At 42.5% G+C, this 24,974-nt stretch overlaps 1 protein-coding gene across 1 annotated transcript in view; it reads left to right on the top strand.

The window, feature by feature from the left end:
• Positions 1-24,974, top strand: part of ME1 (malic enzyme 1) — a 322,523-nt gene that overhangs the window by 268,689 nt on the left and 28,860 nt on the right. The window contains exons 8-9 of the mRNA XM_056565973.1: positions 13,399-13,496; positions 15,929-16,042. Of these exons, the coding sequence (XP_056421948.1) occupies positions 13,399-13,496; positions 15,929-16,042 (212 nt within the window). The remainder of the gene's footprint in view (positions 1-13,398; positions 13,497-15,928; positions 16,043-24,974) is intronic.

Here is a 24,974-nt window from a genome sequence, read left to right as displayed (position 1 = left end):
GCTCTGTGACATCTGGAAGGTTTGGTATGAGTTGTTCGGTCCTGAAAAACAGCTTTATAAATAATTTGACATATAATTTGAATATGTTCACACATAGTATTTTGGTCTGGGATTTTCTCAGTATTTTCAACCAAACCCAAGAGTGAAACCAACATAGAGAAAAACTATAATGAAAAGATTTGCACTTTCTGTGTTGGTTCCACTCCTGGTTTTGTTCAAAATACTGAGAAAATCCCAGACCAAAATACTATGGCCCTCATTTACTTAGAAAATCGAGTTGTAAGTCTATCTTGCTTTCTTACCCGACTGCTTTTTTCCCCTGGTATTTATTATTATTATGTCGCATCCTGTTTGTCACACGTGGGTTTTGTAGGTTTTGGTTTCCAACTCCTCTGAGTTGTCGGGAAAAAATCCACAACAATTCAACAAATTCGGGTTGGAAACCTTTATAAATACGTGGGAAAGCTCAGAAATGTCGGGTTACGCCCCTTTTTCGGGTTTGGGAGAATCCACATTAGGTCCATCAGGAAAAAATGTTGCATCGTGTCGCAGACTGGCGCAGGATGTCTGCGACATGTCACAGACAAAGATGCGCCAAAAAAACCTGACAAAACAAGTCGGGTTTAGAATAGTAAATGAGGGCCGATGTGTGGGTATAGTCTCAAAGTTGTCTTCAAGAATGTCTGGTTTGATAAAAGGTAAAGGGTGAAGTGGCCCCATCAGTCTGATTCTAATACTTTAGCCTATGATGGCATAACCTCTCTTCAATAAACAATGGACAACAGAATCCTATTTCGTGAAAGCTGCATGTGCAATTCCATTGCTAAGGTAGAAAAATAATCTTGATCAGGATGTGCTCAGGGCAAACGTCACTTCTACTTATGTCTTAGACAAGCTTGCATGATAATATATGTATAGCAAAAGAATGGTATAAGGGAGGAATACTGTTCAGATATGTTTATAGACATTTTCCTTTTCTAACAAAGTCTAGCGTTCATTTACTCAAAAGGCTTAGTGCCGTATGTGGCCAACTTGCAAAGTGGTACACGGAATAATAGTTTCTTTATGTTTTGCATTTATCCTCCTGAGAATGGTATGTGTGGATGGTATTAATGCTTCCTATGTTAGTAGCAAAATCCCCCTTTCATACGTTGTGTATTTTCTATAGAAATGCACTGTAGATCCATAGGCCACACACAGAATATTCCTGAGTGAGGTCTTATGTTCTCAGTTCAGTGCGGCTCTCTAACAGTCTATACTTAGTTTAGGATTTAGAATTCGATTTTGATGGTGTTTTTGGACATTTCTTCGTGTACTATAGTTATTTATTTATTACATTGGACCATACTGTATTTACTGTACATTCCATTAGATATTCCTTATTTTAAACTGAACTTCCCCAAAGAACAACTGTGGTGATTTTAACCTTTATCTTTAATATCCTGTTTGGGAAAACAAATCCAGTATTTCTAACAGTTTCCACGAGTTGCTGACCCACTTGTACTAACAAGATTAAAAAAATAAAAAAAAAATGTAAAGTGCGTGCCAATTCCTTCTGGAGACTAATAGATTTATCTAAGATACTTAAAAAAAAAAAAAAAAGCATTGCCAAGCTAAAAGTCAATTACATAATAAATCATCCATTATAAAATGTGAGCTCATACACAGGGTGTGGCAGCTTCTTTAGGCTTAGATGTTATGGCCATTGGAAAGAACTACATTTTGTGACAGATAAAAAGGAAAAACAATGTTATCTGTCAGCTGAGAGTATTGAAGAGGCTGTTATCTATCAGAATCTTGCTGGGGGCCTTAATATATAATAAGCTTTACATGTCATCTCATCATTGGTTAAAAGCATAACATTATCGTTTTACTTATTTTCATACTAGCGGATGTTTTTGTTGGCATAGATGTAGCTGACATCAGCTTATAATGGAGGTGAACCTCAAGTAACCCTCACTTGCCCCTTTCAGAGTATGTGTTACTCCTTTAAGACATTTTTATTAATGTCTGTGTAATGTTACATTATTTTGTATTATACATTGTTGGTACACCCTTAGAGTCCATAAACAAAAGAGGAAAGGCGGACACTCAACTTATGAGCGCGTAGCCATTGCTCTAAACCTTGTGTACAAAAAATAAATAACAGAACTGAGCAATATAAATAGCCACAGCTACAACATTATATGAAACATCAGGTTTCTAAGATTGTCACAATTTAAAGTAACATATGTATGTAAAAATATACCATTTACCATGGTCAGAACTTCCCCAGGAACAGTGGCACATAAGAAAGCATAAGTGACCCCACCTGGGGGGGTCAAAGATTTAGGATTGCCTGAACGTTTTTGTGTTTATCTATTATAGGATCACATTATCATTAGTCTGTTTCTGTTTTTTACATTTTGACCCCTGATGAGTCCATAATTAATAGGGGAAACATGTAGGGACTGGCTGATACCCCATATAGGGGGTAATGTGTATTTCATTATTCTTTTGGGGGTATTATTGTGTTTGGGGTAATTATATTGTCTTCACTTTTAAGACCATTTGGTGGCTGTAACTGTGTGTGTTATTAGGCTTTGTCTGGCTGTGATATTTATGACTACAGATGTGCGTTTATGACATCAGATGTGTGTTTCATTAAATGTGCAGTTCTGCTTCTACACAAAAGTGTTGTTTTTAAAGAGTTGTGTTTACTGACTTTGTGCTACTCTAACACAGAATACAATGATATTACGACAATGGTGGGCAGATGAGAGATGATAATGCATAAATATAGGTGTAATTGATATTACATCATAATGCAGACAAAATAATATTAATACAATTGCACAATGCCCAAATAGCAGCTAGCACGTTTATAAGAAATAGCACACAACTGGACAATATCTAATAATAAAAATCAATTTATATACGCATGGGGGGGGGGTAATTAAAATGTGTGCAGAGGAGAAGGGCTGCTTTTTCAAAGATTGCTAAGTAAACATTAGTAAATGGCAGCGCAACATAAGGTATTAAGGCCACTAAAAAAAAACTTACTGCCACAATGCCCAGGAATGTCCCATCATGTTTCCACACCTCACCCTCTGACGCATTTTGCTCTGCTTCATCCAGGAGAGGTGAAGTGGGAGGAGCAGGTGAGACTATTTATACAAGTAAATCAGAACTCTGTGACCAAAGAATTGAAACCTTCAAAAAGGTGGTAAAATGATATGGTGCTCTGAGTCCTGCGATCCAAGAAGTGTGTCACCCAGAATACCAATGATGACTTTGGACAGCATTATCATCTGAGCCCAGAGCACAATATCAGGGATAATCGGCACAAACATGTGCCCGGAGCGCCCCTCACAGCTACCTTAGTAAAGGGAATTTATCCCTAAAGAAAACATATAAAGAAAAATATAAGAGAAAAATAAAGCTATGCTGAATGTGTGAATAGTGATTGTGACAACAATGTGGCAAATATAAATGAACAAGTGAGTAAGGGTTGAATGGTAATGAATGTGTGAAGGAAAAATATGTGTTATGAAAATATATATGATAAAATAATTGGTGAGTGATAAATGTGAATGATATATAAAATAAAAGTATGTGTGAGAATGGGAAGAAAGTGAAAAATAATGAATGAATGTGAGTAAATAATAAATGCTTGGGTGCAAATGAAATAGAAGTAAAAAGGTAACACAACTGTGACATTATATACATGACACAGTTGTGTTTAACACAGCTGAAAATAATGAAGGATCCGCAAGTAGACCAAGTTTCAACATACTGACCAGATTTTTATGCACGGTGGATTCTAAATAATTCTTCACAAAACCATTATGTCTATTGAAATATGCACCCTGCACAAAGCAGAACTTTCCCTGTAAAATAAAGGGTCATGCCCCCTCCCATAGACATGAACAGGGCCGGACTGGCTTACCGGCATAGCTGGAATATTCCCGGTAGGCCGCTGCCCTATGGGCCGGCAGTGGCTGGAGCGCAGGCTGCCTGAATCCCGACAGGTCACTGTGTCAGTCTGTCAGCAGTGTCAGGGCCTGTTTGCTCAGCAGCTGCAGCATCACACACAGGTCTGAGGCTCTTGACAGCTGACACAGTGAGCGGAGGTCCGGAGGTCTGGGGTACAGAGTCTGTACTGGGAGCTGTACAGACAGTGTACTCCCCTCTACTCTCTGCCCCCTCACTGCTCTTGGCCCCTCCTCCTGTCCCCACAGTGACTGCAGCTGCTCGGGGGGAAGATCTACTATACTGGTGAGAGGAAAAGGGAACCGAATGTTATTACTATGTAAGGGAAAGGGTGGGAGTCCTATTATGTGGTGTGTGTGTGGGGGTCTGGTAAGAGGGGGACCTTTGATGTGTGTGTGGGGGGGGGGTCACTGCAGAAGGGGACATGTGATGGGGGGGTGCAAATTGGGGTGGGGGACCTGTAATGATAGGGGCTGTAAAGGGGGGAACTGTGATGTTGGGGGGCTGCAAAGGGGAACCTGTGATGTGGGGGGCAACAAAGGGGGGACCTGTGATGTGGGGGGCTGCAAAGGGGGGACCTGTGATGATAGGGGCTGTAAAGGGGAGACCTGTGATGTGGGGGGCTGCAAAGGGTGGACCTGTGATGATAGGGGCTGTAAAGGGGGGACCTGTCATGTGAGGGGCTACAAAGGAGGGGGGGGACCTGTCATAGGGGCTGTAAAGGGGGCACCTGTGATGATAGGGGCTGTAAAGGGGGCACCTGTGATGATAGGGGCTGTAAAGGGGGGACCTGTGATGTGAGAGGCTGCAAAGGGGGGGACCTGTGATAGGGGCTGTAAAGCGGGGGACCTGTGATGATAGGGGCTGTAAAGGGGGGAACTGTGATGTGAGGGGCTGCAAAGGGGGGGACCTGTGATAGGGGCTGTAAAGGGGGGAACTGTGATGTTGGAGGGCTGCAAAGGAGGACCTGTGATGTGGGGGCTGCAAAGGGGGGGACCTGTGATAGGGGCTGTAAAGGGGGGGGACCTGTGATGATAGGGGCTGTAAAGGGGGGACCTATGATGTGGGGGGCTGCAAAGGGGGGACCTGTGATGTGAGGGGCTGCAAAGGGAGGACCTGTGATGATAGGGGCTGTAAAGGGGGGGAACTGTGATGTGGGAGGGCTGCAAAGGGGGGGGACCTGTGATGTGGGGGGCTGCAAAGGGGGGACCTGTGGTGTGGGGGGCTGCTAAGGGGGGGACCTGTGGTGTGGGGGGGGCTGCAAACGGGGGATCTGTGGTGTGAATGGCTGCAAAGGGGGGACCTGTGATGTGAGGGGCTGCAAAAGGGGGACCTGTGATGTGAAAGGTTGCAAGGGGGGAGGACTGTGATGTTGGGGGTCTGCAAAGGCGGGAACCTGTGGTGTGGGGGCTGCAAAGGGAGGACCTGTAATGTGAGGCGCTGCAAAGGGGGGACCTGTGATGTGGGGGGCTGCAAAGGGGGGAACTGTGATGTGGGGGGCTGCAGGGGGGGCTGTAATGTTGGTGGGTGCTGGTGGAGAGGGGAGACCAGTTATGTGGGACCTGTGATATGGGGAGCTGGAAAGGGGATACCTGTGATGTTGGGGGCTGAAGAGGGGATGCCTTTGATGTAGGGGGCTGGAGACGGGGGGGACCTGTGATGTTGGGGGCTGGAGACGGGGGGACCTGTGATGAGGGGGGGGGACCTGTAATGTGGGGTAGGGGGTAGGTTATGGGAAGAGGAGACCTTACTATTTTGTAAGGGAGGGGCACTTTGGTTCTCTTTTTATTTTTATTTTTTGCAATTTAAGTTGTTTATTCATTATTTTTAAATAACCATATTTTTTATATTTAACTACAGTTAAGGGGAACCTGTTATCAGTTTTATGTTGCCCAAACAGCAGGCATCACGATCCCAGGACACTGTGAATTACACTAAGACACTCGGTCATTCAAAGTAATCTTAGTTTCTAAATGCCACCAGACCCGGTAATTAGTCCTTAGGGTAGGTGACGCATCTTTCCCTGTATCAGTGGTCTCCAAACTGTGGATCTCACACTGTTGCTAAACTAAAACTCCCAGTAAAACGTCAACTCCCAGCATGCACAGAGCGTTGTTGGAACAGCTAACAGTCCACAGTTTGGAGACCTAGGGGAGATTTATCAAAGCCTGTGCAAAGGAAATGATTCCCAGTTGATTGGTGAGTGCTTCCAATAATGTTCTACTGTGAGACTGTTATGCTCACTACTATAAACTATTGGGATTGAGTACCCCATCTGTATGCATGAACCTGCAAAGCCAGGAAAAGATGTAGTGTTGGACTTTGTAGTGCTGAGCACTGTATCTTCCATTGTCTCCCTATACACTGCTAGAGACAAGAGAGACGTGTCAATCAAGCCGCCTGGGCAGGGAGCAGCCGCCAGGACCTGCCCCTGTGACTATTTACCTGTATTCTTGTAGCATTTTCAAACTATGTCTCTGTGTAATTTGTGTCCCGAAATCGCAATGCCTGCAGCAGTGTTATGCTACCCACGGTATTTTAACCCTATGTAATATCTACTACGGGAGGGGGACAAGTAAAAAAACAAAAATTCCTCGCTTTCACACTGCCACTGAAATGACGGAATTCTGTTTCTGGTATCTGGCACTTTCGGTTAGGTGACGTGACATGGCCAGCCATCCAATCAGCGCCTGAGGCTGGACATTGCTTCGGCCCGTAATTGAATGAGTAGCTGTGTGAGATCACATAACCTGACCTAGTAGTGCTGGACACTGGGAACTGAGTTCCGTGATTCTGACGGTAGCTCAAGTGCAAAAAAGAGAGGGTTGCTTTTATTTATTTATTTATTTTTTTAAAATGTTTTTTCCCAAGTGGATTTTACATAGAGTTAAAGGGGTACTCCGGCGCTTAGACATGCCTGATCACGGAGGTCCTGCCGCTGGGGACCCCTGTGATCTTGCACGCTGCACCCCGTTAAAATCAGTCCCTGGAGCGTGTTCGCTACGGGTCTGATTACTGTCAATCACGGGGCCGGAGTGTTGTGACATCAAGGCTCCGCCCCATGTGACATCATGCTCCGCCCCCCTCAATGCAAGCCTATGGGAGGGGGCGTGACAACTGTCACGCCCCCTCCCATAGGCTTGCATTGATGGGTGGAGCAGGACGTCACACGGGGACGGAAGCGTGATGTCACACGGGGGCGGAGGTGTGACGTCACACGCCGCCGGCCCCGTGGTCGCCGGTAATTAGACCCAGAGCGAACATGCTCCGGGGACTGATTTTAACTGGGGTGCTGCATGCAAGATCAGGGGGGTCCCCAGCAGCGGGACCCCCACGATCAGGCATCTTATCCCCTATCCTTTGGATAGGGGATAAGATGTCTAAGCGCCGGAGTACCCCTTTAATACCACATTACTATCTTGTATGTTGAGGCTGCACCCATTTGACTTCAGGGCGCACCCACAACATAGTTCTCTTATAGAGGCATGGCAAATCAAGTGCCAGGCTTCCCTGTCCCTTCCCTACAGCCAGTGACACAATGCTGTGGGGCTGGTATGACAATTTTTCCAGGGCTGGTTTTTAGCCCCAGTCCGGCCCTGGACATGAATGGAGGGGGCGTGCTGTCATGGGGGGAGTGATGTCACATCTCCGGCCGCGAAAACCCAGCATTCTATACATACTGTTTAGAATGCCGGGTGCGGCATAATGATCGTGGGGGGGGGGGGGGGTCCGAGCAGTGGGACCCCTGCGATTAGACATATTGAGATGTCTATAGGCGGAGTACCCCTTTAACCACCAAAATAGGCTATAGCAATATACAAGACCATAGATGCTCAAAAAAGTACTATGTGCGATTCACAAATTTCTAAAGTTAAGACATTAATGTATTTTTAATATGAACTTTAACCCCTTAAGGACACAGACTATTTTGCCCTTGAGGAGACGGACAAACTTTTGCCCTATTTAAATTTGCCCTATTCTGAGCAATATAACTTTTTTATTTTTCCATATAAAGGGCTGTATGAAGGCTTATTTTTAGCCTTGATATGAAGTTTATAATGGTACCATTTCATGACATATGATGTGCCAAAAAATCAGCAATTCTAGCGTTTGGTATTTTTTTACATTTACACCATTCACCATGTAGGATTGTAAACATTATATTTTAATATGTCTTAGAATTCCACATGTGCTGATACAAAATGTTTCTTTTTTTTATATTTTTAAAAGACACTGTCATTTGATCAAACTTTGCATAGATCAATAGTGCAAGCAAATATAACAAAAATGCTTCTTTCTCCTTTAATCAACCCCCTCCTGCTGCTTAAATCTTGTTCTCTGAAAATTCGCTTTGTCCTGTGTCTGCAAGACAAGCAATAGAAGTCTATGAAGGTGAGAGGCGGGAGCTCTGACCACCTGCTCTAGGTGAACTGCAAATTAGAGATGAAGCCTACAGAGCAGAAATCTACAAGTTATATAATGTCAAGAAATAGTGATGATTCTTATGGATACACATTTTGCAGCTTATACTGAAAATCTCCTGAAATTACACTTTAAAGTGGTACTCCGCTGGAAAACAAAAATGTATTTTTTTCAAATGAACTGGATCCAGAAAGTTAAACAGATTTGTAAATTACTCCTATTAAAAAATCTTAATCCTTCCAGTACGTATAAGCTGCTGTTTGCTCCAGAGGAAGTTGAGTTGTTCTTTTCTGTCTGACCACAGTGCTCTCTTCTGACACCTCTGTCTGTGTCAGGAAATGTCCAGAGCAGGAGAGGTTTGCTATGGGGATTTGCTCCTGCTCTGTACAGTTCCTGACATGGACACAGGTGTCAGCAGAGAGCACTTGTGGTCAAACAGAATAGAACAACTCAACTATCTCTAGTATACGGCAGCTAACTACTGGAAGAATTAAGATTTCTAACTAGAAGTCCTTTACAAATATATTTAACTTCCTGGCACCAGTTGATTTGAAAAAAAAAAAAAAAAAAGGTTTTCCAGTGGAGTACCCCTTTAGGGTAAATCTATTTTACAATTAGATATAACAGCACATGGAACCATGTTGTGTAAAGTAAGCATAAACCATACGGCTTGCTCCATGGCACAAAGGTGGAAAATGGCAACTTTCCTGACCTGGGCATATCAATAAAATACAGCTGGTTCTCTCAGGGGGAACAAATTATAAATTCAAAGAAATTACATGATTCAAAGAAAAATTATTGAACTACATGATCTATGAATCCCATCACTTAATATGAAAAAAAAAATCACAAAAAACATGCAACCAAAAAATACAGGTACTAAAATCTCAGGAACATTATCGCTTTTAGTCAACAAGGGTGAAAAAGAAGGGTTGAACTAGGGGACTGCTGTGCTGTACACGCTGGCACGTCAGTCACACATCTGCCCAGATTTGTTTAGATATCGATATCATCAAATCTAATTGAAGCAGCCAAAATTTCTATTACCGCAGTTTGTGAAAGAGCTGATTTGGCTACCATTAAAAAGGGAGATGTTTCTTTTGGCAAACAAGTGCCAGGAGCACTGCAGGAGAACACATTCTAGGCTACTACTTTGACTTGACATTGTGCTTCTTCTGAATTGTTACAGAATATCATGTATTATCTAAATAAGAATACAATAGTCCTACTATGATTTCTTTATTGTTATGGTTTAATATGTATTCGATGTGGATTATGTGAGGAGGGTGGCAGAGTGGTGCAGTGGGTTAAGTATTGTTGCTGTAGTATATCCTGCAGGTTTGGCATTCACTAGGGCATCTACTGCATAGACAGTTTAAGGGGTACTCTGGTGGGAAACATATATTTTTTTTTAATCAACTGGTGCCAGAAAGTTAAACAGATTTGTGAATTACTTCTATATAAAAATGTTAATCCTTCCAGTGTCAGCAGAGAGCACTGTGGTCAGACAGAAAAGACATCCTCTGGAGCATACAGCAACTGATAAGTACTGGAAGGATTAAGATTTTTTTAATAGAAGTAATTTACAAATCTGTTTGACTTTCTGGCACCAGTTGATTAAAAAAAAAGAAAAAAAAATGTTTTCCACTGGAGTACCCCTTTAAACTTCTCCCTGTATCTCTGTGGATTTTCTGAAGTTCATATTTTACATACAATTTTATTGCCGATTTTGGTTTGTCTATACATGTGTACACCTTTTTTACCATTGAAGCCCCTTGTGTATGACCAATGATTTAGCATGAATGAATGTGTTAATGTATGGCACATGCATACACCTTACTATACACACTCGTTACGTTTATGCTGTATTATCCTGTAAGCACAGTTCTAATCCTGCAATATCCAGCTGCATTGTGCTGTTTGTTTCTGTTTGTCCTCTCAGCTTTCATATTTCATTTCTGCCTTATACATATGTGTTTAAGAAGTGTGGGCCCAATCCAGCCTTGTGTATATATGGCAGTGGAACAGCTGGAAAAACATCAGCTAAGGATAAAAATACGAAACCCAGACCAGGATATGGGAACTTTAGGCCAGATTTCTATGAAGTCAACGCCAGCTGCTGCAATAAACCATGAATACGTTGCCAAAAAGGGGGAAGGAGGAAGCTTTTTCTTCAGCTTGTAGACATCCATAAGATTCTTCACTTATTCAATAAAAAAGAATAGCTAAAGTTAGGTGGAGAAAAGGTGGTTAATACGAATAGACCATGTGCACCAAATGGCATGGACTGACTACACAGCCACCTTAGTTCCATGTTGTCCTCCATTAAGAATGACACTAGGGAATTGGATGAATATAAATTCCTAATATAGCACCGATTTGTTGGTAGCCTTCTTTATACGCTGCAGATGTATTTTTCTGTATCATCAGCATAACAACCAGTTTAAAACACTGCAGCGGGATCCACTAGGAGGGAAGATCCATTGTCTATATGACACTTTCAGAAATAATCGTGAGCTAAGAATATTTTGGTGCATAAAGGAGAAACGGTTTCGTGCGCACTGCAAAATTCTCACCAGTATGGCACAGGTCAGATGCTGCTGCCGTAGTGATCGCTGGGTGGCGGTGCTCACTCCATTAATGCACAAGACGCCAAATCCATAATAAACCAAGATAGGAACAAGGATAGCACTCACCACCGTACTTGTATGCAGATCGATTAGAATTCGGCACCTGCACCTGCCGTGTATAGGAAGCCATCTGTGTTCTCCATGTGAAGCATGAATTCAAATCGATCTGCATACAAGTATGGTGGTGAGTGCTCTCCTTGTTCCTATCTTGCTATATTAAAGGGGTACTCCAGTGGAATTTTTTTTTTTTTTTTTTAAATCAACTGGTGCCAGAAAGTTAAACAGATTTGTAAATGACTTCTATTAAAAAATCTTTAATCAGGAACTGTCCAGAGCAGGAGAAAATCCCCATAGCAAACCTATGCTGCTCCAAACAGTTCCTGACACGGACAGAGATGTCAGCAGAGAGCACTGTGGACAAGACAAAAAGAAATTCAAAAAGAATAGAATTTACTCTGTAGCATACAGCTGCTAATAAGTACTGAAAGGATTACGATTTTTAAATAGAAGAAATGTACAAATCTGTTTAACTTTCTGGCACCAGTTTATTTAAAAAAAAAATGTTTTCCACCTGAGTACCCCTTTAAGAATATTTTGGTTCTAAGCCATTCTTTCTATCCTCCATGGGATCTGCAATTGTGCCTGAACTATGAAACCAAGCAGTGCAGATTGTTCCCTGTGGGGGAAAAAGGAAGGGCTTTAGTGTGACCAAATGGGTTGAATAATGGGCAATGCACTGATGTATAGTATTCTGTCAAAAAGGGACAATCCATATAGCTGTAGCATTCTTGATTGTAAAATGACCAACCTCAATAAAAAGATTTTAACATTTTGAGAATTTCACTGAAATCTCCATCACTTCTGCACTGAACACATTTTGATGAGCCATGGAGAGCAACAGGAACAGTCTACATCAGCTGTCTAAAATCTATAGCAAAAAGCATCTGTCTTAAGACAATACTTTGGAACTAAAAGAAAGGGGGGATAGTGGGTGCAGCTGCACCCACTAAGTCTTCTGACCGATATATATATATATATATATATATATATATATATATATATATATATATATAGTCCCAGTGCCATATTCAAATGTGGACAAGTAAGCCAACTTAGTGCTCTTTTTTGGTCATAGCTGCTCACATGGAACTGTTTAAAAATGGTTATGGATCCAGAAAGGAGTATCACTTTAAAGGGGTGCTCCAGTGAAAACCTTTTTTCTTTTAAATCAACTGGTGGCAGAAAGTTAAACATATTTGTAAATTACTTCTATTAAAAAATCTTAATCCTTCCAGTACTTATTAGCTGCTGAATGCTACAGAGGAAATTCCTTTCTTTTTGGAACACTGATGACATCACGAACACAGTGCTCTCTGCTGACATCTCTGTCCATTTTAGCAACCATGCATAGCAGATGCATGCTAAGGGCAGCATGGTGGCTCAGTGGTTAGCACTGCTGCCTTGCAGTGCTGGAGACTTGGGTTCAAATCCCACTAAGGACAACAATAAATAAAGCGTTATTATTATTATAATAACGTCAGCAGAGAGAACTGTGCTCGTGATGTCATCAGAGAGCATTCTAAAAAGAAAATAATTTCCTCTGTAGTATTCAGCAGCTAATAAGTACAGGAAGGATTAAGATTTTTTAATAGAAGTAATTTACAAATATGTTTAACTTTCTGCCACCAGTTGATTTAAAAGAAAAAAGGTTTTCACCGGAGTACCCCTTTAAGTCTAGCATGCCAAACATAATGGAATATCCAACAGTCTTACAGAATTCCTATCCTGGAGTGTACTGTGAAAGGAGAGGTTTTTATACATCCGGTGTGGGTGCAGTGTGCTAACAAGTGGTGCTAATTCCAGCTACCATGCATTACAGCTGCTCCTCCCATGTCTGGCTCGTGGGCTTTTTGTTATTTTTAAAACGTATATTAAACATGCATGATAATACATTACAATGCAGGGAACATTAGCTGCAGATGATTAAGTAGGGGTCTGTGACTGTGAAAATGTCCTGGCAGATAGTGGGAGGACAAATACGGTATTCATTATGTATCAATTCATGGCTAAATGGAAATGAGTAAACTTTTCCAAGATTCCTGTGTGTCACAATTGTTATTATTATTATTGTCATCTTTCTGCAATTAACAATGAAGAACATGTTGCCTTTATTATTTATTTGTCAATAAGTAGTTTGAATGACTATTTACTATTATTTAAACCCGGCATTATTTGAACCCTGTCTAAGATAATTATTTCCTGTTTCTAATAATACCTTTAATCTGTGCAAGTGACTGCACTCTTGTATACTGAACACCTGACTATATCCGCACTACCCGTGCCAGTTGTACAGTAAATATGTCTTGCATTACAGGCACTGCATCAGTCGCTGTAGCTGGACTTCTTGCGGCCCTTCGGATAACAAAGAATAAACTGTCTGACCACACAGTGCTGTTTCAAGGAGCTGGAGAGGTACATTATCTTTACATCAATCTAGTAGTACACTTGTAAATATCGGGGCACATATACTGAAGTGTTTGAACTTAGCACATGTAGTAAAGTGAGACGCAATGCGATGCAGTTTAGCATACCGTATTTTTTGCCCTATAGGACGCTCCGGCATATAAGACGCACCCTATTTTAAACAAGGAAAATCTAGAATACAATGTAAAGTATAGGTCACAGTGAACTTCAACCAGCAGACCTCCAGATGTTGCAAAACTACAACTCCCGGCATGCCCGGACAGCCGTTGGCTGTCCGGGCATGCCAGGAGTTGTAGTTTTGCAACATCTGGAGGTCTGCAGGTTGAAGACCACTGGATAGGAGGTAATACTTATGTGTCCCCGCCGCACCGGACCCGTCACCGCTGCCCTGGATGTCGCCCTCCATCGCTGTCGCCGCGTCCCCGGGGTGTCCCCGTCGTTCCTGAACGTCTCTGCTGCCCGGTATCCTCGCTCTCCGTCGCCGCTCTCTGTCGCCGCCATCATGTCGCTACGCAACGATGTGATGACGATGAAGGAGAGCGCCGGCCATGAAGGGGATCCCGGCACGGAGCAGACACCGAGGAGGCAGGTAAGGTCCCTCCCGGTGCAGCCGGGTTAGTGTCAGTTTCGCTTCAGATGCGGTCAGCTTTGATCGCCGCATCTGAAGGGTTAATACAGGGCATCACCGCGATCGGTGATGTCCTGTATTAGCCGCAGGTCCCGGCCATTGATGGCCGCAGGGACCGCCGCGATAGGTGTGTGTATTTGCCTATAAGACGCACCAACTTTTCCCCCCCCAGTTTTGGGGAAGAAAAAGTGCGTCTTATACGGTGAAAAATACGGTAAATAGCCAAGTCATAATAAAGACATTTATAATGCATTTTTGATTCTTTGTGTGCCTCATTTGACATAATGAGGCAGAAATTTAATTTGAAAAAAAGATAGCAACAAAATTTCGACATAGAATTTTAATGCTAAGTAAGCAAACCAGTAGTTAGACAACTCTATGTGAAATTTATCATACAACACAAGTCACTGTGATAAATCTGAAGCATATTAAGACTTCCATGTCTAAGTTTACACTGTCTAAGTATGAATGATTTGTCCCAATGTGTCTTCTTATATCCTAATAAAAGACATCAATATATAAAGAGAATATTGCCGAGCTTGCAGTGGTATTCCCACCATGAAAGCATGGCATGACTTTTGGGGAAGATCAGTAAGGGGTAGATGTAATACTTCTATCACTTGGCTGTCCAGTTATTAGCATATTAGAATAATGGTTTACTGACCCTGACAGATCTTGTGGTAAAAGAAATCTACCAAATGTAAAATGTTTATTTACTCATATCAGATAAATTTGGTAAAGAAGGTTTGTGGCTAGGCTCAGTAACGTTTACTGTTTGGACTTTTTACCCATCAATATTAGGTTCCATTGGTCACTGCATAAGTAATTTTAAGTGTATATGATATGAATGTTTTTATTATGTATCCTTAAAACGTATGTATACTTTCAAAAGAAAGCTTAAAAAAACAACAACTTTGGTCACAAGTGATTTTTGGGCTCTCACTACTGCTATTGGCCCCATGAAAGTCCCCTCCATGGTGCACAGATATTTCTCATTCTCTCCATCCCAGGGGAAGAACCAGAGCTGGTCTGTTCACCAGAACCACCCACACTGACTTACTTCCCCTTTTTTCTCTGACCATTCACAGGACAGCATTTTCTCCCAAGCCCTCCTCCTCTCTGCTATTTCATGACATGGTGCTGTGCTTGCTGAGGGATGATTTTGATCACAGAACTATAGATTGCAGGGGGGGGGGGGGGTGGAGGTAGGATATTGATTAACTGTGTTTGCAAACAGCTATGTGAACTGAAAAGAAAACGGACACTAGCCGAGAGGATAATGGCAAGGAAGTGGTTACATCACAAAAATATTCCTGGTCTTAGCAGTCAACTGGTACTGATGAGGAAGAGGGCAAGCTGCCCTACTAGGGGAGAATTCCATTCAGGAGGCAGCACCATATAAATAGTAGAGACAAAAGTATTTATGAAAGGGGCAGTTCCCCAGAACTTCATGGGTGGTAAAATAGGGAAAGCTTTATGCCCCGTTTGGGTACATAGTGGACCATCTGGCTAACAGATTCACTTTGCATGCTCACAGTGTTTGGCACAGAAGAAAGCCTGCATCATCTAAACACTCATTCCCACTGTGTTCTCTTGGTCTCTCTGCTGCAAGATAAGAGATGGAATTCCTATAACAATAGGCAGTGGACAGCGGTTTGCAGGGAAGCAAGGCTCCTACTAGCCAAGAATATAGAAATGTATAAGAAATCACATAAACCATTTAATGGAGTGAAATAGTTTGAAACAACAATCGACATTTCAATAACATACTATGCAATTTGTTCATTTTAAGGCTGCCATGGGAATCGCTGACTTGATAGTTATGGCAATGGAGAAAGAAGGGACACAAAGAGATGATGCAATCAAGAAGATATGGATGGTGGATTCCAAAGGGTTAATCGTTAAGGTAACGTTACTCATTTATTAAATAGCATAAAACATGATACCTTTTGAGGTCTAAATTGGTTTTATTAAAAAATATAATAATGAAAAAGTTCATTTTAGAGTTTACAGAGATATACTATGACTTTAAAGTTTTATTGTCATTGATAAAAAAAAACTTCTTATCAAAAGATGAGATCAGGTGGGATCTTAGTTCTGACACGCTCTCCAATCCATAGATATAGGCAGGTGAAGCACATGGCAATGCACTTTATTCCCTGGCTCTGCACTCACTCTGTCTGATTGTAGGAGACAGGCTTCATAGACTTATAATGGAGCTGTTTTCTGCAGTCAGACGGGCTAAGCACTGAGCCAGGGAATAAAGCACGTTCCTGCACACTGTAGATCCTATCTAAACTGTTGACATGTCAAAAGAATTTATAAATGACAGTAACACTTGAAGGCCAGATTAATGCACTTTGGGGCCTTATTTCAGTTTACCAAAACCAGAAATGGAACCAATATAGAAAAAAACTATAGTGAAAAGATGTGCTCTTTTTATACGCTTTGGACCTATTCCTGGTTTTACTGATTAAAAGGAGATCCAAAATAAGGCTCAAAATACTGTGTGAATCCAGCATAAACATTATTATTGGACTGAAAGTGGGCATGAATATGGAGTTGGTGCCTCTTTCGCAGCTATAGGATTCTCTACTTTTCTAGTAGGCCTTTCCAGAAGATTTTGGAGTTTGCCAATGAAAATTTCAAAGGGCATTCATGAGGGCACTGATGTTGGACGAGAAGGCCTGGCTTACAACCAGTGTTTCCGTTCATCCCAAAGTGTTTGGTGGAGTTGAGATCAGGGTTCTGTGTGGGCCAATTGGGTTCCCTCATACCAAACTCACCCACCATGCCTTTATGGGCCTTGCTTTCTGCACTAGGTCACAGTCATGCTGACACAGGAAAAGACCTTTCCCAAACTGACAGCGCAAAGAAATTAAAAAAATTTATTTGTATACTATAACCTTAACACTACCCCATACTGGATAGGAGTCTAGCCCAAACAGTCACAGCCTGATGAAATATGCAACAAAAGTGCCTTATATTACAAGACATTTTTGACAAATAGCTGAATTTAGCTATTGATACTTCAGCACATTCACTGCCTTAAAGTGTTACTGTCACTAAAAAAAACTTTTGAAATATCACACAGACATGTCAAATGTTTTGATCACTAGATATAGCCAGGAGAAGTGCAATTTGTTGCAGAAGAGCAGGAGACAGACTTCATGGGCTTTTAAAGGGGTACTCCGGTGAAAACCTTTTTTCTTTTAAATCAACTGGTGCCAGAAAGTTAAACAGATTTGTAAATTACTTCTATTAAAAAATCTTAATCCTTCCTGTACTTATTAGCTGCTGAATACTACAGAAGAAATTTGTTTCTTTTTGGAATTCTCTCTGATGACATCACAAGCACAGTGCTCTTTGTTGACGTCATTATAATAATAATAACTTTATTTATTGTTGTCCTTAGTGGGATTTGAACCCATGCCCCAGCACTGCAAGGCAGCAGTGCTAACCACCGAGCCACCATGCTTCCCTTAGCATACATCTGCTATGCACGGTTGCTAAAATGGACAGAGATGTCAGCAGAGAGCACTGTGGTCGTGATGTCATCAGTGTTCCAAAAAGAAAGGAATTTCCTCTGTAGCATTCAGCAGCTAATTAGTACTGGAAGGATTAAGATTTTTTAATAGAAGTAATTTACAAATATGTTTAACTTTCTGGCACCAGTTGATTTAAAAGAAAAAAGGTTTTAACCGGAGTACCCCTTTAATGCTGCAAGCTGGGGAATGAAGCGCACAGCTTCGTGCTTCTCCTGGCTTTAACTAACAATCAGTGGGGGCCTCACCTCGACTGATCAAAACTTTTAAAGGGTTATTCCAGGATTTTGTTTTTTTATTTGATTATGCTACAGGGGCTGTAAAGTTAGTGTTGTTCATAATATAGTGTCTGTACCTGTCTCTAAAGGCTGGTCTCTTATGTAACCTTTGTTCTGGATGTTCATTTTTAACAGCATACGAAATGTCTTGGGTATTTCCCAGGATGCAGTGCAGCCGAGACCTGACATCACTAGTCAGGTGATGAAAGGGAGCCTGTCTGCTTCAATGGTTGGAACAGCTAGAGGCACCCCGATTAGAAAGCACTGACTTTTTTCATTGAATCTTGCTTGTTTGTTGTTCAATGGGTGGGGTGGCTGATGTGTGGGAGGTAGGAAAGTGGAATTCTGGGATTTGTAGTAAAAAAAAACTTCAACAGGAAATGTTGAGGTTCACAAAAAGAAAGCCACAGCTTTATGGTAATCTCACAACACAGCTATTTAACCCAAAGACAAGTACAGATCCTTCCTAAGCATGTCCATTACTGCCTGCCAGGTAGGTGCTAAAATCCCCTTATGGTGGATAACCCCTTTAATATGTCTTTTGATAGTGTGACATGTCACTTTTTTTTGTAAGGGACTTTAAATCTTGTAAAAGATTTTCTTGATTTAAGGTAGAACAAAGAGAAGACTAGAGTGAAAGGAGAGCAAAGTCAGAGAATAAAGCCGCGGTCAATTGGTCTGAAATAACAGAACTATATTTTCAGCTAAACACTGTGACATTACCAGCTTTGTAATTTGTGGTTTCCCCCGGTACCACTTCAATGTAAATCTGAAAATACACTACCTATATATGCCACTTTACATGTAAGCTTGTGGCACATGGTGTTTTGTTGTTTTTTTATAAACCTCAGAAATTCTCTTTTGCCTGTCTACTCATCACATGTTCTTTAGAAACTCTCTTGGATGTTGAGAGGTTCTGAAATGGACCTGACTTTTGATCCTAACACTGCTGGTTTCTTTCTTTTAATTTCAAGCATCATTGAACTCTTTGTAAGATAGCCAGTAAGACGTGATAGCCATGATGATCTGCTCATATGAAAAGATGTAGACCTCCCTTTGATATAACCCCATTGTAGCATTACTCTGCTCCGGGGACTGATTTTAACTGGGGTGCTGCGTGCAAGATCTCAGGGGTCCCCAGCGGCGGGACCCCCGCGATCTGGCATCTTATCCCCTATCCTTTGGATAGGGGATAAGATGTATAAGTGCCGGATTACCCCTTTAAACAAAAATGTTAGTTAGTTATAACATTGTCACCTATGAACATCATTCAACAATTTACATAATTGGTCCAGACTACACAGCAGTGGGAGGATGGAGTCAAACTATGCAGCTAAACTCCTGATATAGAGTATGGTGAAGTCTATCTGACAGTAAAGGGGAATGGTTTGAGATGGGATAGTCCAGGCTGTACCAAAAAATATAGACGCATCCAGTCCAGATAACCCTTTGTCTGCCAAACTCCAGTGAGACCTGCAATCCTTGGCCAGTATACCAAATTCTAATAACCTACTCTGGGTTTGCGAGTTCTGGCATAAAACAAGGCACAAGTAACCATGAGTAATAGCGCCATGGGCACTTGAAACGTGTTGGTCCTGTTAAAATTTGTGTTGTGGATGTGAAGATTTTATTATAAAAAAAAAAAAAATTAAGCTACATTGACTTTATGCTACAACTTACGGACCCAAAGTTTGTTATAAGTGTTATACAGACCAAATGCTTTGCGTGCTCATGCCAGATAAAAAATAAGTGCCCATACCTACACAGAATAGAAGCATGTATCCAGTCAACCCTTAACATCTGCTTCTGTCTCTTACCCTCAGCACTTGGCAGCAGCCAAGCATTCGGTTATCTCTATACACCTGAACTATACACAATGTGGTTTCCTTTCTTGCTTTTTTTGGCAATAGAATCCCTTTTACAATTTAATAGTTCACATAAAAACTTGTCATTTCAACCTTACACTGAAAAAGAAACTTTCCTCCAGCCCTAAAAAGCTAAAGACACGCTTAGTCTGACAGTCTATCTTTTCCATTTGACAGCGGAATTTTAAGTGTAGGTCTATGAGGACCACACCCGTTTTCAAAAGAGAAAGGCTGTAATTCAGGAGTAGTGTGGTAGCACAGCTGGAACATAAAATATGCATGAAAAGCTTATTGCAGGGTATTCCAAGAATCAGACTTAAAAAGAAACAATCATATATCAAAGGATTGAATACCTGCACACTTCTATTAGTCAGTCTATTAAATAGAGGTGAGGGTATTCTGAATGGGTTCCCTATCATTATTGAAAGCCAAGAGACACATAAGTTATCTCTCTCTTTCCTGAGAGACTGCTAGTCTTCATTGAGGCTAAGTTTCCACTTGGGTTTTTTTCTGGCAGTTTTTGGAATACTGCCACTGCAGTTTTTGAGCCAAAGCCAGAAGTGTATTCAAAAGGAATAGGACATATAAAGGAAGGACTTACACTTCTCCTCCCTTATGGATCCACTTCTGACTTTGGCTCAAAAACTGCAGTGGCAACTTTCCAAAAACTGACAGAAAAAGAACCAAGTGGAAACCTAGCCTAAAGGGGTACTCCAGTGGAAAACAATTTCTTTTAAATCAACTGGTGCCAGAAAGTTGAACAGATTTGTAAATTACTTCTATTAAAAAATCTTAATCCTTCCAGTACTACAGAGGAAGTTGAGTTGTTCTTTTCTGTTTGACCACAAGTGCTCTCTGTTGACACCTCTGTCCATGTCAGGAACTGTCCAGAGCAGTATAGGTTTACTATGGACAGTTGGACAGTTCCTGACATGGACAGAGGGGTCGGCAGAAATCACTGTGGTCAGACAGAAAAGAAATTCAAAAAGAAAAGAACTTTCTCTGTAGTATACAGCAACTGAAGTACTGGAAGGATTAAGATTTTTTAACAGAAGTAATTTACAAATCTGTATAACTTTCTGGCACCAGTTGATTTAATGCAATGCTTAACTCCTTGGGGACGAAGGGCGTATCTTAAGGACGTAGGGCGTATCCATACGCCCTCCGTATTTCCGCTCACTGCCGCTCGCCGGGCGGTGATCGGACCGGGATGCCTGCTGATATCTATCAGCAGGCATCCCGTGGCAATGCCTAGGGGGGTCCTGACCCCCCCCCCCCCCCATATCGGCGATCGCAGCAAATCGCAGGTCAATTCAGACCTGCGATTTGCCGCGATCCGGGCAAATCGGGTCACTGGTGACCCGATCTCCCGGAAAATAAGACTGATCGGAGCGGTCAGAGACAGCTCCGACCAGCCTACAGCATAGGAGCGAGGTGGCAATGTTGCTACCCCCTCCAATCCCCTGCCATTGGTCGGTCAGGCTGACCACCAATGGCAGGAGGGGGGCGGGGGGTTACAGTTCATTTCCCCCCGCTCTGCGCACCGATCGAAGTCGGTACAGAGCGGGGGGAACACTGGCGGCGAGGTGGGGGACATGGCCCGGCTTACCCGGACCGGCATCAGCGGCGGAGGCGGCGGCACCCCGGAGCAGCGGCATCAGGAACAAGCGGCGGCAGGAGGAAGAGCAGCGGCCGGAAAGTACGGCGCAGAAAGCTGCAGTGAAGATCGCGGTAAGTGATCTTCACTGTGGCCTTCTAAAAGCTGCAAAACTACAACTCCCAGCATGCCCAGACAGCCAAAGGCTGTCTGGGCATGCTGGGAGTTGTAGTTTTGCAACATCTGGAGGGTCACAGTTTGGAGACCACTGTGTAGTGGTCTCTAAACTGTGGTCCTCCAGATGTTGCAAAACTACAACTCCCAGCATTCCCAGACAGTCAGGGATGCTGGGCGTGTAGTTCTGCAATATCTGGCCCTTCAGATGTTGCAGAACTACAACTCCCAGCATGCCTGGACAGTCTGGGCATGCTAGGAGTTGTAGTTTTGCAACATCTGGAGGGCTACAGTTTGGAGGCCACTGTTCTTGCCCAGTTGTTGCATAACTACAACTCCTAGCATGCCCAGACTGTCCAGGCATGCTGGGAGTTGTAGTTCTGCAACATCTGAAGGGCCAGATATTGCAGAACTACAAGCCCAGCATCCCTGATTGTCTGGCCGTGCTGGGAATTGTAGTTTTGCAACAGCTGTAGGCACACTGGTTGGGAAACACTGAGCTAGAGTCTGTTTCCTAACTCAGTGATTCCAACCCGTGTGCCTCCAGCTGTTGCAAAACTACAACTCCCAGAGTGCACTGACAGACCGTACATGCTGGGAGTTGTAGTCTTGCAACAGCTGGAGGCACATGGGTTGGAATCACTGAGCTAGAGTCTGTTCAGTGGTTCCCCACCAGTGTGCCTACAGCTGTTGTAAAACTACAACTACCAGCATGTACGGTCTGTCAGTGCATTCTGGGAGTTGTCATTTTGCCACAGCTGAAGGTTTGGGGCGCCCCCCCCCCCCCCTTGGGGCGCCTCCCCCATGTGAATGTACAGGGTAGATTCACATGGGCGGGTTGACAGTGGGTTTCCTTTAAGGAAACTTACTATGAACCCCTGCCTGTGTGAATGTACCCTAAAAACACTACACTAACAAATAATAAAAAGTAAAACGCTACACATACACCCCCTTACACGTCGCCCCCTCCCCCCCCAATAAAAATGAAAAACGTCTCATACGGCAGTGTTTCCTAAACGGCGTCTCCAGCTGTGGCAAAACCACAACTCCCAGTGTTGCCGGACAGCCATAGACTGTCCTGGCAGGCTGGGAGTCTTGCAACAGCTGGAGGCACCCTGTGGGAGACACTGCTGTAGGGTTTTGGTGGAGACAAGCCCCATCCTTGTAATCGGGTCCACCCCTACTGCAAATTCCTTATTCAGGCCTCAAATGCGCATGGCGCTCTCTCACTTCAGAGCCCTGTTGTATTTCAAGGCAACAGTTTAGGGCCACATATGGGGTATCTCCGTACTCGGGAGAAATTGCGTTACAAAGTTTGGGGGGATTTTTCTCCCATTACCCTTTGTAGAAATGGTAAATTTGGGGAAAAAAACTGCACTTTAGCGAAAAAAAATTTTTTTCATTTACACATCCGAATATAACGAAAAGTCGTCAAACACCTGTGGGGTGTTAAAGGAGTAGTCCAGTGGTGACTCAGTGGTTTACAACTTATCCCCTATCTTAAGGATAGGGGATAAGTTGCAGATCGCGGGGGGTCCGACCCCTGGGGCCCCCCGCGATCTCCTGTACGGAGCCCCGACAGCCCGCGGGAAGGGGGCGTGTCGACCTCCGCACGAAGCGGCGGCCGACACGCCCCCTCCATACAACTCTATGGCAGAGCCGAAGCGCTGCCTTCGGCAATCTCCGGCTCTGCCATTGAGATGTATTGAGGGGGCGTGAGAGCCGGGGCCCCGTACAGAGAGATCGCAGGGGGCCCCAGCGGTCAGACCCCCCGCGATCTCAAACTTATCCCCTATCCTTAGGATAGGGGATACATTTTTCACCACTGGACTACCCCTTTAAGGCTCACCGGACCCCTTGTTACGTGCCTTGAGGGGTGTAGTTTCCAAAATAGTATGCCATGTGTTTTTTTTTTTGCTGTTCTAGCACCATAGGGGCTTCCTAAATGTGACATGCCCCCAAAAACCATTTCAGCAAAACTCACTCTCCAAAATCCCATTGTTGCTCCTTCCCTTCTGAGCCCTCTACTGCGCCCGCCGAACACTTGACATACACATATGAGGTATTTCCATACTCGAGAGAAATTGGGTTACAAATTTTGGGGGGCTTTTTCTCCTTTTACCCCTTGTAAAATTTCAAAAACTGGGGCTACAAGAACATGCAAGTGTAAAAAATTAAGATTTTGAATTTTCTCCTTCACTTTGCTGCTATTCCTGTGAAACACCTAAAGGGTTAACAAACTTACTGAATGTCATTCTGAATACTTTGAGGGGTGCAGTTTTTATAATGGGGTCATTTGTGGGGTATTTCTAATATGAAGGCCCTTCAAATCCACTTCAAAACTGAACTGGCCCCTAAAAAATTCAGATTTTGAAAATTTTGTGAAAAATTGGAAAATTGCTTCTGAACTTTTAAGCCCTCTGATGTTTTCCAAAAGTAAAAACATGTCAACTTTATGATGCAAACATAAAGTAGACATATTGTGTATGTGGATCAAAATATTATTTATTTAGAATGTTTATTTTCCTTACAAGCAGATAGCTTCAAAGTTAAAAAAATGCTAAATTTTCAATTTTTTCATCAAATTTTGGAATTTTTCACCAAGAAATGATGCAAGTATCGACAAAAATTTACCACTAACATAAAGTAGAATATGTCACGAAAAAACAATCTCGGAATCAGAATGAAAAGTAAAAGCATCTCAGAGTTATTAATGCTTAAAGTGACAGTGGTCAGATGTGCAAAAAATGCTCCCGTCCTTAGGGTTATAATGGGCTCCATCCCCAAGGAGTTAAAGTGTACCTGTCACATGACAGAAAAAAAAAAAACAATGCTTATATATGTTACTCACTAGGTGTAGGTGCAGGCTTCTCTGTAACCCTTTACTCTCTGTTTTCATGCTGCAGTCTGATACACAGGACAGGAGTGAGCACAAAAGGAGTGCTAGTCCTATCCTTCACTTACTTTGTCCCAGCCTATGCTTTAAATGGGACACAGATGATACTGCAGCCAGACAGGATTATGTTCTGGATGGTATGGAGAGTGCTAGTGGTCTTTTCTATAAAAATCATTTCAATTAAAATATACAATTTTTTAAGCAGTATATAAGAAATGTTAATGTTCTGCCAAGATGTACAACATATAAAAAGCTTTTGATTCTGATAGTGCCCATTGAGTTGCCCTAAATCCTATCTGCCCTTTAGGGATAATAATAATTGTACAGTTTTCCCATGTCTCCCAAACAAGATAACCCCTATCATAAAAGTAGTCCTTCAACTCCAATAGTACTAATAATACTACTCTACTGCTACTATTATATTTATTATACTAAAAGTGGTAGGAGTATTTAGGACTACAAAATGCAAGAACATAAGCGAGT

Source organism: Hyla sarda, chromosome 3, assembly GCF_029499605.1.
Source record: "Hyla sarda isolate aHylSar1 chromosome 3, aHylSar1.hap1, whole genome shotgun sequence".
Taxonomy (NCBI): domain Eukaryota; kingdom Metazoa; phylum Chordata; class Amphibia; order Anura; family Hylidae; genus Hyla; species Hyla sarda.
Note: the sequence above shows the minus strand (reverse complement) of the source record. Positions and strands in the feature narration are given on the sequence as shown.